Here is a 16,138-nt window from a genome sequence, read left to right as displayed (position 1 = left end):
ATTCTAACTAAACTTATCTTTTGATTTATTTGTTTGTATTTTCTTTACTTATATAAAACTATTTTATTTATTCACTTTGATACATATTAAATATTGTGAATAAAATTATTAATACTATAAAGTATAGAAGCTTGTACATCAAAGTATAAAATAGAAGAAGCTTGTACATTAAAATATAAAAATACAAAAAATATAACAAAATATGAAACAAAATTAGATAAAATGGAAATATTTAATTAAATGCATTCTATTAAACAAAGACAATAATTTTAGTGAAAATAAGTAAATGATTAAACAAAAATTAAATAGAATGAACTTTTCCTTATAAACTAAAGTTTATATGGGTTATAAATAATCTTATAGATTCCATAGGTATTTTATAATGTTTTGAAAGACAATATAAGACTAGGTGAGTTGATACACAAGACAATCACAAAATTTCTAAAGTCTTTTAAAGTTTAAAAGACTATGTTGAATTGACAAGAAACTTGATCAAGTACCACCTAAGCATATCATATTCTTGTGGATTATTTTTCCAACATTATATTCAAGTAAATATAATAATCTATACTTTGTTAGCTCAATTTGTAAATTGATATAAAGAGATTGGAATGAAGATAGAAGCTATAGAATAATTGCAAGTCATTTTCTATGAAATTCATTGTACAAATTATTAGTTTTGATAACATTATTGAAAGTCACTTTTCTATGTTATTCATTGTGCAAATTACTAGTTTTGATAACAGTATTTCCTCTATGTAAGATAAGCTTCCTTTTTCATTTCATATATTCCTTCTTATATATAATTTTATCTTTGTTATATTGAAAAATATATTCTTTAATATAAGAAAATTATATAATTTTTTTTTATATTTAAATTGGAATTGAAAAATATTCCTTTTAAATAAAAATAAAATAAAAACTTAATTAAAAAATAATATTTACTCTAATAAAAAATAAAAATACATATATATTTGAATTAAAAACATTATAAATATTTATAAATTATAATTTAGAGGTGCTCTACCACCTCCTAAAAATATGGTAATAGCAATAAGAGTGGCGTGAAATACAATGAGAAATGAAATATAATGGTGAGATTATTACAAATTTTCAAGAAATATCCTTACCAATGAGTCATCTTTCTACATTATCAATTGAAATACAAAAAATGTGGTTTAATAATTTGATACCTATACACTTTATAATACATCTCTAATACATCATAGTTTGATGTCTTAATCTTAACTATAATATATGTGCAATCCTCAGTCACCAGCGATCACCTTATTATCTCGTTTTACCCACATTATACAATTAAAAATGTTTTAATTGAAATTAATTTATAAAAAATATTATAAATTTAATTAAAAAATATTTATAATTTAATTGAAAATAAATAGATTTAAGCTCTTTTTAAAATAATCCAGTTGATGGATAATCTTAACAAAATCCAACGTAATATATAATATATTTAGTTGTCGTTTGTCCCCACCATCGCTTTCTTATCTCATTCAAGAAAATGACACCCACCACTCAGTTGACAGTGGACCACAGATTTTTTTGGAAGGGGAGCGTGGATTACTTTTACAACTTTGTCAACTTAGTGCAGTAATAAAGAAGGTGCATGAAAATTCAATAATGCTCCTTTAGAGTAGCTTTCATGCCCACGTTCAAGAAACGACAATTCCACCTCCCATTCATAATAACGACGACAAGTTGATTTTTTTTAAAGAGAAGTGGGAATTTTGAGTGCGGCCCAACTTCCAAATATTGAAAATTTTCTTTTAATTTTCAGTCCCTTGCATGCCCACGTCCAAGTAACGTTAGACCTCCCCACTCATAATAATGACAAGGGGGGCAAAAAATAATTTTAAACATCCCCATTCATAATAATGACAACAAGTGGGAATTTTGAGTGCGGCCCAGCTTTTGAAAATTTTAATTTTTTACGTCTTTCCACGGCATAATAATGACAACAAGCGGGGCAAAAAAATAATTTTAAACATCCCCATCCATAGTGACAACAAGTGGGACAAAACAAAATTAAAACCAGTGGGAATTTTGAGTGCGGCCCAACCATTGAAAATTTTAATTTTTTTCGTCTTTCCACGGCATTTGAGTTGAAGTTCGCTTTAGTCAAATCTCTTAAATAATGACAAGTTGAATTTATTGAAAGAAGTGGGAATTTTGACTTCAGCCCAAGTTCCAAGTTCCAACTATCGAAAATTTTCGTTTTTCAATCGGTTTCATGCCCACGTTCAAGAAACGTTAGACCTCCCCACTCATAATAATGACAACAAGCCAGGCAAAAAATAATTTTAAACATCCCCATTCATAATAATGACACCAAGTGGGGCAAAAAAAAATTAAAACATGTGGGAATCTTGAGTTCGGCCCAACTATTGAAAATTTTAATTTTTTACGTCTCTCCACGGCATAATAATGACAACAAGTTGAATTTTTTTTAAAGGAGTGGGAATTTTGATTGCGGCCCAACTTCCAACTAGTGAATTTTTTTTTTTCCAGTCGCTTTCATGCAAACGTTAGACCTCTCCCATTCATAATAATGACAACTAGCTGGACAAAAAATAATTTTAAACATCGCCATTGATAATAATGACAAGTGGGGCAAAAATAAATTAAAACAAGTGGGAGTTTTGAGTGCGGCCCAACTATTGAAAATTTAATTTTTTACCTCTCCACTGGCAGCTGAATCGGAGTTGTCAGAGCGAAAGCGGAGTTGTCAGCTCAAGTTAATTTCCAGTTGTTTGAGAGCGAATTTCTCTGAACGTCACTGTGAAAACCAGGTGAAACAGAACTGCGAAATAAATCCACACACCCTCTGGATAACTTGGCGCAATTTGAGCGAAGAGAAATCTTAATCTCGCTGGTGATTTAGCCCTGGGAAGAGCAATCTTAATTTTGCCTTGAAAGTTTGATTTGGGATTCACGCGCCGTATCTCTCTTGAAGCCAATGGCCGGCGTTAGTACTGCTACTGGATTTGCATCCAATGTGTCGAGCAATATTTTGAGTGGCCTTTGGAACAAAGTTGCTCAGGTTGTCAAAGACATTATTTCTTTGCCTCAAGCTGTCGCTGAAATGAAAGGTCAAACTGAACGTCTGGAAAATGTAATAAATGGTATAAACGAGAAGCTGGCTCAAGAACAAAAACCCCCTCAAAGAATAGTGAAGGCTTGGCTGGACAAGGCGGGACAGGCCATTGAAAGTTCAGGATCTATCAGCAACGAGTACCAGCAACGAAGAAATTGTGTGAGTTGCTGCCCGAACTGTTTCTCCCGCTATGAAATCAGCAAACGTGTTGGAGATTGGAAAGCCGAAGTTGCTCAACTCCACTCAGAGAAGGAGGCCGATTTTCCAGCCAACGGAGAATACGGTGTTGCTCAACTCCACTCAGAGAAGGAGGCCGATTTTCCAGCCAACGGAGAATACGGTGAGCTTACTCCGCCGACCCTGATGCCGATCCAGACCCCAAAGTTTTTTGGAAATGGAATAGCAGAGGCACAGTCCGAGCTTGAGAGTCTGTTAATTGAAGACATGAGCGTTCGAGTTATCGGTGTGTGCGGCATCGGGGGTATCGGTAAGACGTCGCTGCTTCAGACCATCAACAACAGCGACAAGGTACGCCAATCATTTAACCCCATCATTTGGGTCACCGTCTCCAAAGATCCCAAGATCTTAAATCTCCAAAACTGCATTGCTGGTAGATTAAACATAACATTACCAGATGAGTGTGATTTTGAAGGGCGAAAATCTGCACTGTACTCATATTTAAAAGATAAGAATTTTCTCCTTCTTCTTGACGATATGTGGGAGAGTCTGAAGCTTGAAAGCCTGGGAGTGTCATTGAATGACACAGCTTCTAAAATTGTTCTGTCCACCCGGAGTACAGCTGTTTGTACGCGAATGGGAGTGGATGAGATCATCAGCGTGAAACCGCTGTCAGATGATGAGGCTTGGCAACTGTTTTGTAGCGGAGCTTTTCGGCATGGGAAAGTTCCACAGGAAATGGAAGACATTGCCAGGAAAGTAGCCGGGGAATGCAAAGGTTTGCCCCTTGCTATAAATGTAATTGCTGCTGCAATGCGAAACCATAGCTATCAACATGAGTGGGAGCATGCTTTACATCAAATGCAAGCAGTGGAGGAGACCTTCTATGACACGCACGATGAAATTGAAAAAGAATTATTTCAGCGCCTCAAGTTGAGCTATAATGTTCTTCCAGAGTATATGAAGATTTGCTTTCTATATTTTGCAGCTTATCCTGAAGATCAAGAAATCGAGGTCGAAGAAATTATAGACCTCTGGGTGGCAGAAGGTCTGGTCAAAGGCAGCGGAGAGAATTATTTGCCTGACACTGCGCACAGTTTTCTCAACCACTTGAGTGATCGCTGTTTGATTGAGGTGGTAAGAAAGGATTATGTGGGAAGGATTAAGAAAGTGAAAATACATGATGTTCTTCGCGATCTGGCGATTCGGGTCGCTGAGAACGAAAACAGGTGTTATTTTAAAGAAGCCCGACGGGGCGTGAGCAATTTTCCCTCAGAGGAAGTCGTGGGCGAAGGCTGTGACAAATTGTCACTGATGAAGAATAATCTACAATCCCTCCCAACAACATTCGCATGCTCGTCCCTCTCAGTTCTCCTGTTGAGGGGGAATCGTGGTATTAAGGAAGTTCCTGGAAGCTTCTTGAACGAGTTGCCCTCACTGAGAGTCCTCGATCTTAGTAGGACAGGCATAGAGTTTCTGCCGCCCTGCATCGGAAATCTGAAGCATCTTGCCTCCCTCCAACTAAAGGGAACGGGCATCCGTGAATTGCCTGAAAGCATTGGCGACCTGAAGGAGCTACAATTCTTGAATCTTTCACGTTGTGAACAATTACGGTGTCTTCCCGATAGGATAAGTGAGCTCAAACGGCTGAGGGCCCTCAATATATCTGACTGCAGCAGTTTGGAGCATCTTCCGCGAGGGATCTCGCAATTAGTTTCACTGGAAAGATTGGAGATGCTTGACAGCAAGATTGCATTGGAGTTCGAGGAGGAGGCAAATGCAGAAAGAAAGAATGCTTGTTTAAAGGACCTGGAAACATTGAGCCGTCTCAGGGTTTGCCAGGTATTGATAAAATCGGCAGTGAGAGAGGGGTTTTTCGGAAATTGGTCAAAAATGAGATTTCTGTCTCTGGATTGTATAGATGCAAATGGTCAAGATTACCTTCCACAGGATATGCCGGCGATGAAAGATCTAGAAAGTTTGATTCTTCATGGATACCATGTGGAGCGACTGCCGAGTTGGGTGACTCAATTTCGAAAGCTCGCACACCTTCACCTACTTGGATGCAAGGAGTTGAAATATCTCCGGGCGGACTTGCCCTGTTTGAGACGGCTGTCTATGTGGGATTGCGATAAGTTGGAGGAGTTGGAGTTGGGGATGGGGGCAGTGGGAGCAGCAAGTGCAAGTGGAGGGTTGGGAGAGGGCGCGTCACCGCTATCCCCTATGCTCAACTCTGTCTGGGTATTTGGTTGCCGGAAATTGAAGAGACTGCGTGGCGGATGGGACAAGCTGAATCATCTGGAGGAAATAGTCGGTAGGAGAGAATGGTGGGATGCAATCCAATGGGAGGATCCCAACATGAAAACATTACTTCAAAATAAATTACGCTAGAGTGTGTTAGCGTGGATGTAATTGGAGTAATTATTATATGAAATGTAGTGTTTGTCATGTCACGTGTCACTCCGTGATTTTTACATGTTCCTTTATTTCCAAGTAAATATAAATATTTTCAACTTTTTAATTCCAAGTAAATATAAATATTTTCAACTTTTTAATTCCAAACTATGTAGTTATGTTTTGTATTTTTGTAAGTAATGCTAATAAAGATAAACGTCATATATTTAATGGGAATTTTTAAATTTATTAAAATTAAAAAATTTAATTAATATTTTGGTTAACGTTGTTCATATTTCTCATTATTTGTAATTATATTGTTTAGTACGTAGGTTTATAATTTCAAAAAGCATTAATAAATATTAATTTTTACTTATCTAGATTAAAAATATAATTATTAATCTATATAGGTAATGAAAATTTATTTATGTATTGTAAAATAATTAAATATGTTAAAATTTTGGAATAAATAAGTAAATATATTAAAACATAGTTTCCAAAAAATATTGTATTTTTTTTAAACATGAAATTACATTTAAATGAAAATAAGATTTAAATTAAATATTAAGTATTTATTGAAATTGATTATTAAATTTATAAATTGTAGTTAGTTAAATTCAAATAATTAAAAAGTAAATATATGCATGTATCACTGAAATTTCAAGTCAGATAATTTATGAATATAAAAAAATTATAAATTAAAAGATTTTATGATTGATTTATTTTGGATATCAGAGTAATGTTTAAAGTAATAATCATTTACGAATATAAAAAATTATTAAATTAAAATATTTTATGATGGATTTATTTTAGATATTAGAGTAATGTTTAAATTAATAATTAATAATATTAAATTGAATATTTTGGTTTTAATTCTATTTTGATAATAGATTTAGTTTGTTAATGAATCTATATTCAATATTTTTTAAATATTAATTATCTTTTGTTTAAAATTTCAAAGTGTTAAAAAAAATATTGATAAAGATAAAAATTGATATTGAATTAGTGTAATACATTGTTTCGTAATGTGAGATTTTGCCTCTTTCTTGGCACAAAGTCAACTTTATAATAAAGTCCGAGGCATAACATTGCAAGGTTCATATATAACATAGTTGAAAGTGTGCTACTATTGTATTGGTCGAGACCCTAGTTCGAGTCCTAATGGTAGTCAGATGATAACAATTTTTTTATTTTTTCCATAAAGCTTCATTTTGTTCAATGTTCAGCAAAATGACGGTGTACATTTTGTAGCACTGACATAAGCATTGAGTATTTTGTAGAAGAGCGCCTAGAAAGGGGTAATCTATAGAACCCTTAATTTATTATGTAGTTTTGTATTGTTAATGAGTTTCTAGCGTAATTATTGGTCCAAATTGGATTCCAGATGATGCATGATGATCATGGCTTAGAGATGAATGCTTTTAGAGGCATGGCATGTCTTGTTAACAAATATTCAATGTCGAGAATCTCTATTGCATGATTTTTTGGGTCCATGATGAGTGTGTAGTGATTTTTTTTATCTATAGTGAAAATACGTTCCCAGAAGGATATTTGGTGACCAGATTGTTGAGCATGTTAAAGAAGAAGTATGACAAGGTATGATAGATTATGGGCAATAATTTTACAACGACAACCTACTCATTTTGAAATCTTATTTCGATTAAAGATAAGGTCGATCTAATTGAAATAATTTGAAAAGAGGTCGATAAGGAGTTGCAGAAGGTGCTAGGTGCCTCTATTGAGGTTGGAACCCCAATCAAGTTAGAGCCTTGAGTAGGTTGGATCTAACTCATCATCAAGGTTAGTTCCTTCAGCAGGTTGCAGTCGAAAGTAGGTTGGATCCCGCTCATCATTAAGGTTGGTGCCTTAATCAAGTTGTAGCCTATAGTGAGTAATTGTTTGCATACTTTTGAAGTTGGTACCTCAATCATGTTGTAGCCTATAGCAAATAACAACTTGCATATCTTGGGGGTGGTTGCCTCAAATAGGTTGGAGTTTGCAAATCTATGTAATGAATTGAAGATAAAGAAGAAGAAGGATTAATGCTTTTCTCTCGTATGGATTTCCATGAAAAAACTTGTATGTGTTTTATGTGATGGCTCCTTGATGTGTTATTAATATGATGCTCACTTTATGATGCATTATTTTACGTATTGATACATTTATTATGGTTATGATTCATTGTATTATAATTGAATTACTGTGAAAAGTTATGAAATAGTAAAATTGCTCTCACACTGATTCAACCCCTTTGTAGAAATTTGATAGAAATTGCAACTGCTCAATATTTCAAACTGAAAAAAAAAGAGACACAATTCTACTCTACTAATATGCGGAATAGAGATCACAATTTAGAAAAACATGCATAGACATGCAATAAGAAAACCAAAAATCTACAGAGATTTCTAGGGGAACCCAACTGGGAAAAACCCCTCAAGCCCCTTTGCATTAAATAGTTGAATAGAGAAACTATTACAATTGCTAGCTCCAACTCTGAGCTCAACCTGCAAAAGAATAATTGTTCTCTCTACTGAATGAGAAACTCTAGCCAACACTTAGTCAATTATCTGCTCATTAAGCCTCCTATTTCCTTGCGCAAATCCTCAGGAAATTAGCCCCTAAAAGATAGGAATTTCCTCCAAATTGATTGCGTAATTCCAAAGGATTGATCTCATGATTGCATGCAACACCTATACACTCAAACTAGTATATAACTCATGTTACACTAGCTTTGACATCTCCACTTCAGCTGTGGAACTCGAATTCCATGCATGCATTAGCTATTTTGGGCTAATTTATTAGTTAACTGATAGATATTTGAGTTAAACTATTGTCCCACATCACAACTGACCTTCAACTGAATCTATCAATAGTTATAGGTCAATTAACTGAATACAACTGAAAATAAATGAATGATATTACTAAAATTTAGCAATCACACATGCATAACTGAACTCCAAGCCCACTAACTTGAATTTATTGAGTTAATTGAATGACAAGATCCATGTCACACTAGTCAACTGCCTTCGAGTTGTCCTGCTGATGTGGAAATTCAATTTACTTAATTTGAATAAGGCTAAAGTCAAATTGAGCCTTTCTTGCTACATTTTTTCAACACTCCCTGTTAGCAACGAATAGATTTTTCACCACCCTTATCCAACACCTGTGGAATTAGAAATTTACCTCTTGACAATACCTTTGTCAAGATGTTAGCATCTTGCTTCTCAGTTGGAATGCACTCTAGCAACATAATTCTCCTCTGCACACAGTCGTGCAAATGGTGATATCAAATATCAATGTGCTTGGACCTGTCATGAAATATTAGATTCTCATAGAGCTTAATGCACCTATGATTATCACAATATATCACTATCAAATCCATCTCCTGACTAAAAAGACCCACAAGTATTTTCCTCATCCATATGGCCTCGCATGCTACTTGACTTGCAACCATGTATCCAACCTCTGCTGAGCTAAGTGCCACAAACCTTTGCTTCATGTTGTACCAGGAAATAGTTGCGAATCCAACACTAAAGATAACACATGAAGTACTTTTCTTGTCTGATGGACTCCTTTTCCAATCTGCATCGGTGAAGCCTTGAAGCTTCACTCCCTCTGTCCTCTTGTACCATAATCCATACTCAATAGTGCCTCTAAGATACCGTAACACATGCTTTTCTACCTTCCAATACAACTTGGTAGGCCTCACCATAGCTTCACCCAGTTGGTTTACTGCATAGCACATGTCGGGTCTTGTGTTCACAAGATACATCAAAGACCCCACAAGCTGCCTGTAAATGGTAACATCAACCTCTTCACCTGAAGTGGCATTCTCCTTCCTCTAGTTTGTAGCTAGAGGTGTGTCCATGGGCTTACAATTCTCCATGTGAAATCTCTGAAGTATTTCAGAGGCATACTTCCCCTGAGTTTTTTTTTTTTGGAAAAAAAACATGGAAAGTTAACCCATGAGTGAAATTCAGCCCCTGAAATTTTCTCTAGATTCAATGTACTATGATGCCCACAACTCCCATAATATTTACAATTAATGTAGCAATAATGCAAAGAAAAACCCAACAACATACCCAAGGCTCCAACAAACTAGGAAAATGTCATCCAAATATTTCAAGAAAACCCCAAATTCAACTTTTCAAAACCTACATATTAGCCCTTGTAAAGACAAAATAATACACCATAGTTGATAAAATATGTGCCTTTCTTAGACATAATAAAGTAAACATAATGAAATTTTCTAAAGCTTAAAATTACTAGGTGATTTGATAGATAATCTTATAGAATCCTACCATAACACACCCATCTCTTTGTCATTTAAAAAGAAAAATGTCACTAATTTTTTATAAAGTAAAGGATTATGGCTAATTGAGAGGTGATATAATTAAATCCCATTGTAGCAATTTTTTTCTTTTTAAATAGATGGAGCCTAGGCTAGGGCCAACCCTAATGTTGAATGAAAAAATGGTTTATGCACCAATGGGATACAACAACCATTGCACAAGACTTGGTCGAGCTTGGACACCCCTTGGGATAGTTTATTTCCCCCATAGGTGGCAATCACTATCAATCCCTTCTCATGAGATTTGAACTTGAAAGTTAATGGGGACTAAACCCCATAGAAGCCAACTAGTTTACATCTCATGGGTAAATCACATCATAACATATTTGGTCATGGATTATTTTTCCACTTACTATGATTAAGGAGATTTAATAAATCATACTTTACTTACTCAACTTGTGAATGAATATAAAGAAGTACAATAATGGTTTCAATATGTTGAAGTGCTACAATAATTGATACTAAATTTAATCTTATGGATATTCTCTATATTCACCATCTAAATTGTCTGTTTTTTTAATAACAATGCTTTTCTCCAACCTATGAGGTGTAGATTGATTGATTTGTGTGGGGTTTTAGTCTCCATCAGGTCTCAAATTTTAATTTTATAGGGAGGGGTTGAGAGTGGGAGATAAATATCGGGGTTGCACTTTCCCAAGAACCATTCAAGTTTGACCAAGTCTTGCACAATCTTGGTGCCAACATCATATTGGTGGGTAGATTGTTCTTCTATCCAACATTAGGGTTGGCCTCATGCTAGGCTTATCCTAGTTTTGAAAAAAAGAAAAGAAAAAAACATTGCTATGCTCCACACAAATCAAAAGCTTTCTTAACTCTATAATTTTTAAACAATGGGAAAATTCATCATAACTCAGTTGTTAACTAACAATGGGGGAAAGCATTTGTGGATAACTAACAATGGGGGAAACCATTACTGGATGTTATCCACAAATGTGAGTTGCCTGATCACTATATTCAAGAAAAACCATGCCTCTTGGAATAACCCACTAGTGGATTGTAAGGGGCTATGCTTCCTCTCCTACCAAATGTCTTTGAATCTTGGTTCATTAACTTATTACGTTACATCTAATAAAAACAAACTCTTAAACAATCATAACTAATTCCGTTACCTCTATTCAATATCCTTTCATTCATTAAAAATATTTATAAAAGTTTTCTAAAATACAATGGTAAAACTTATCATAAATCAGTTGTCAAACCAACAGTAGGGATAACCATCACTATAGCTAATTTATATAATTAATCTATATTTATATAATTATTATTATTATTTTTAAATTAAAGTAATTTTTATTATTATTAATTTTTTTTTTTTGCATTTATTATATTACATATTCCATCGTTGTTATTATTCCTGAAATGCAATGTAATCTTCAATAAAAATGCACTCGTTTTATCATAAGTTATGATAATTTATTCATAAAATTGTTAATTGTTCAATAGTGTAATCTTCAACCTAGATGTATAGGATAATTTCATCTCTCTTCTTTTATGATGTACATCATAAGTTCATCTTTAAAAAAATGTAAGTACTTAAAATATACCAACATAGATCCATTTTGATTTTAGATTTTGATGGTAGATCTAGAGTTAAGATGGATATATGATGATTGAATTATTAATTAAAATTAAGTATATTTATAATTATACAGATAATAATTTTGCTTTATTATTTTATTTTTATGTAATTTGACTAAGTCAAAATGCTAAACATTACATTACATTATAACATCTCTACCATAATGGACTAGAGAGCTCTTCTCGACACAATAATAAATTCATTATAAATCACTTTATTTTGTAGTAGAAAACCTAATGACAATTACAATTACAAATTCAATTTATATTTTAATTAGTATAGTTTGCCCCATATATATTTTATTAAGATAAATATTTGTCATACATTATCTTTATATTTTTTAAATGTTTATTATTAATAGTAAAACTAATAAGTCCATGAGGTCTTGGATAGATGGTGATCGAGTGTGATGTTAAGGTACTCCTAGATGTTAAGTAATCGGTTCAATTACATGCCCTAATCGGGTGTTATTCTCGGACATGACCATGATGTAGCCTCACCGTTGCCGAACTTACCAAAAAAAAACTTAGAAGTTAGCTTTTAATATATATTATTTTTAATATGAATAATTTATTTATTAAATATGAAGAATAATACACTGAATGATGGAGCAAACACGAATTTAGCAATCATAGAATAAGCTTAAAACATTTCCATTAAGTAAGCCAATATTTATACATTTTTATGAGCCAATGCTCGTCTCAATCATCTCCTATAATCTTTCAACTAATTCTACAATCTCTCCAAAATTCCCTTAACTAAAAAAATCTTTATCTAAATAATACTTTCGAGACATAACAATAGCAACAAAAAAATAAAAATTCATAGCAATAATAATAATTCTAGAATACTCCAAATGTTCATTTTCTAACATTTCTTCCCCATAATGATCATTTGGAGAAATTTCAAAAACATCTTTCCTTTGGTAGTTCCTTGGTGAAGATATCTACAACCTGAGCCTCTATTTTTTAATACATGATCTCAATCACACCTTGTTGAACTATATCTTGAACACAATGATACTAGATATTAATATGTTTGATCTTCTTATGAAAAACTAGATTGTTGGAAAATTTAATAACACTTTGATTATCACAAATCAACTAAGTAGGTTGCTCTCACTACTCATGTAGATCCTCCAAATTTTTTCTTAACCATACTGCTTGACAAGATGTTGTTGTTGCTGCTTTATATTCTACTTTAGCTGTGGAGAGAGAAACTATATGTTATTTCTAAATATTTGAAGCAACTATGGTTGAACCCATGTCGAATGAATATCTTGAAGTTGATTTCTTGTCACCCATGCAACCTTCCCAATCTAAATCTGTAAAATCAATCATCCTAAAATCCTCTATTTCTCTGTATACTAAGCCATAACCAAATTTAGCAGGCATATATCTCGAAATCCTCTTAACTTCCTTCTAATGCAATTCCTTGGGTTCTGACATTAACTTGGATACCATATTTATTGCAAAAGATATATCTAGTCGAATTGAAGTTAAGTAGATCGAAATTCCAACCAACAATATAGAGTAGCATCAACTATATTGGAGTCATCATGTCTATATAAATTCATCGTGACTTCCCAAGGAGTTGCAGTTGGTTTGCAACTCAACATGTTGAACTTTTTGAGAATATCCCATTAGTATAATTGGCTTGTAACATAAAAATACGATCTTCCTTCTGCCATACTTCTATACCCAAGAAATAATATGACTCACCAAGATCCATCATTTCAAATTTTGCAAACATATGTGACTTAAACATTTGAAACAATTTATAATTTTTCCTTGTATAGATCAAATCATCAAATAAGAATATCTTGTCCTAACTGAAGTATATAAAGATTAGATTCAGATGAACTCTTGACTAAACCATGATCTTGAAAACCTTATCAATTTTTGAATACGAAGCCCTTGGAGCTTTCTTTAAACCATATAGAGTTTTCTTTACTCTGTACAAAAAATCTTCTTTTCATGGAATCTCAAAACCTTTAGGTTATTGTACATAGATTTATTCATCTACATAACCATTCAAGAATGTTAATTTAAGATCCATCTGATAAATTATCCACTTATATTGTGCAACCAGTATAAGAACCATCTTGATTCTATCCATCTTCGCTACTGGAGAAAATGTCTTTGTATAATCAATCCCTTCCTTATGAGTGTATCATTTTGTAGCTAGGCGGGCTTTATACTTATCAATTGAACCATCTGATTTATACTTAGTTTTACGCACCTATTTAGTACTAATTACATATTTTCCTTTGGGTAATTTGACCAAATTCCAAGTATCATTCTTCATTAAATTATTGATTTGTGCTTCCATGGCTTCATTTCGTTCCTTTTTAATTGATGCTTCTGCATGATTATCTGGATCATTCATCTCCATTGCTTTAGCCATAAGTGCAAAATTTACAGCCTAACTTTATGATCTAGTAATAATTTTTTCAAAATTACTATCATTTAAACTTTGTGAATTGCTTGAAACAAAGGAGAGCTTGAAAATCCTATCTTCAGTCATTTCTCCTCTTGCTACCACTTCTTCTTTATTCAACTTATCCATGATTAAACATCCTTTGTTTTCAAATACCAACTTATAATTATGATCCATCATTTGTCCCATAGAAAAGAAATTTATTCCTCAAAGTTGGTGATATCAATGTGTCATTAATAAACTTCTTCTTCCCATTGCAATGTGGAATTGCAAATGTACCTTTCCTTTTCACTTTTGCAATACTATCATCATCAAATACAACTTTACCATAATAGTTACCATTTATTCTAGTAAAAAACTCTTCTTGAGATGTGACATCCTGAATCAATATACCATGCATTAGTTTCTTCATTATGTGCCATCAAACTTGATATGAACCACTTATCATTTCTACTTTCTTCAACCATTGTATTAGCACCTTTTCGTTCATTATCTCTCATTTTTGCATAACAATCTCTTTCAATATGACCAAATTTGTGACATTAATAACATTGTGGTCATTTTCTTTGATATATTTCTCTTCCTCCATCTATTCCTCTTCCTCAAGATCCACATTTGCTTCTTCCTCTGAACCTACTCAGACTCCTTCCTCTGCCTCTTGAAGGGAATACATTTCCTTGTAAATTATGTTGATTTTTGTTCTAATTATGAAAGCTTTGATTATGGAATTGTCCTTTGCTTCTTCCTCTCCCCCTATACTTTGTGGAGAATGCATTATCCATGTATTCACTTGAATAATTTTCTTCAACAACTAACAAATATCCACTTAATTCATCAATCCTCATGACATTAAGATCCTTAGAAACCATGATACTTGTAGTGACCATTTCAAATTTTGGTACAAATTTTTTTAAGATATTCTTAATCATTCTTCTTTCTGGAACTTCTTTTCATAATGTCCTTGTCCGATTCACAAGATCCTGAATTTTTGTGATGTAATCATTCACTCATTGATTACTTTGCACCTTTGCATTTCCAAAATTAGTCCTTAATTTTCATAGTTTAGAAACTACTACTCTTCATATGTATTTTTTAAATTTTTCGATGCATCATTAGAGGTTTGTGCTATACTAATTTGTGGAAAAATTGAGTCATCAACTACGATGCCAATTAAGGAAAGTGTTTCATTGTCTTTCTTGATAGATTCCTTTAATTTTTTATTATCGTTAGTATCTAGTGCTTGATGTTCATCATCATAAGGCATATCATAACCATCAATTACCAATTCCCATATATCTTTGCTTATAAAGATTGGTTGCATTTTTCTCCTCTAGTAAACATAATTAACACTTGTGAGTTTTGGAAGTATTATATTGCTTTTCACCATTGTAGAAATTGAATAGGACACCAAAGGAAGCAAAGAAAACAATAACAATGTCCCACTTCAACTCGAGACAAGAACGATTGTCCCAAAAAACGAGACTCAACCATCGAAAATTTAAGGATGGGATTTTTTTTTAAAGTTTAAAAACCTTGAAAAATCTCACTGCTCATAATATGCGATCTCTAAAATGTTTGATGATATTTTTGTAACAATATTCAAATGTCTAAAAAAATTATATTCTCTAAATACAATTTTGGAAAATTTTAAGGTAAAATAGTTCTATATTGTAAAATTTGGGCGAATAATATAAAAAAAATGAAATTAGTGAATAACTTTTTTTGGTAAAAGCATAGAAAAGTAGGCCACTTGTAAATATTAGCCCCTAAAATTTTACCTATCGACCACCACCTCCACCAAAATATTTTATTAAATTAAGAGTACAAAGATTGACTATATATATATATATCTATATATATATATATATATATATATATATATATATATATATATATATAACCTCAACTTTTAGTTTATATAAGTCATTGGTAATGCCATGGATAGAAAAATAATTTTCTATTTGGGTAATATCTAAAATAATCAAATTTATTCGTATGAACTTTGGAGAGTGATGCATTAAATCATGATCCCCAAAAAGTGGTTGGGATTTTTTATAAAGAG

At 32.8% G+C, this 16,138-nt stretch overlaps 1 protein-coding gene across 1 annotated transcript; it reads left to right on the top strand.

Moving 5' to 3' along the window:
- The first annotated feature begins 2,717 nt into the window (after window positions 1–2,717).
- LOC149161277 (putative disease resistance protein At1g63350) lies at window positions 2,718–5,771 on the top strand. The gene has a single exon (XM_089435503.1). The coding sequence runs from the start codon at window positions 2,978–2,980 to the stop codon at window positions 5,681–5,683; it is 2,706 nt and encodes a 901-aa protein (XP_089291629.1). The 5' UTR covers window positions 2,718–2,977; the 3' UTR covers window positions 5,684–5,771.
- The last annotated feature ends 10,367 nt before the right edge of the window (window positions 5,772–16,138 follow it).

The sequence above is a fragment of the Pinus tabuliformis genome, chromosome 5_2 (genome assembly GCF_031772625.1).
Source record: "Pinus tabuliformis cultivar Carrire ecotype Pingquan chromosome 5_2, CPIR1, whole genome shotgun sequence".
Classification (NCBI taxonomy): Eukaryota; Viridiplantae; Streptophyta; class Pinopsida; order Pinales; family Pinaceae; genus Pinus; species Pinus tabuliformis.
This window is presented reverse-complemented; position numbering and strand designations above follow the sequence as displayed.

Bases quoted from the DNA above. Each gene is read 5' to 3' on its own strand.
- LOC149161277 (XM_089435503.1), top strand. From the start codon at position 2,978: ATGGCCGGCGTTAGTACTGCTACTGGATTTGCATCCAATGTGTCGAGC.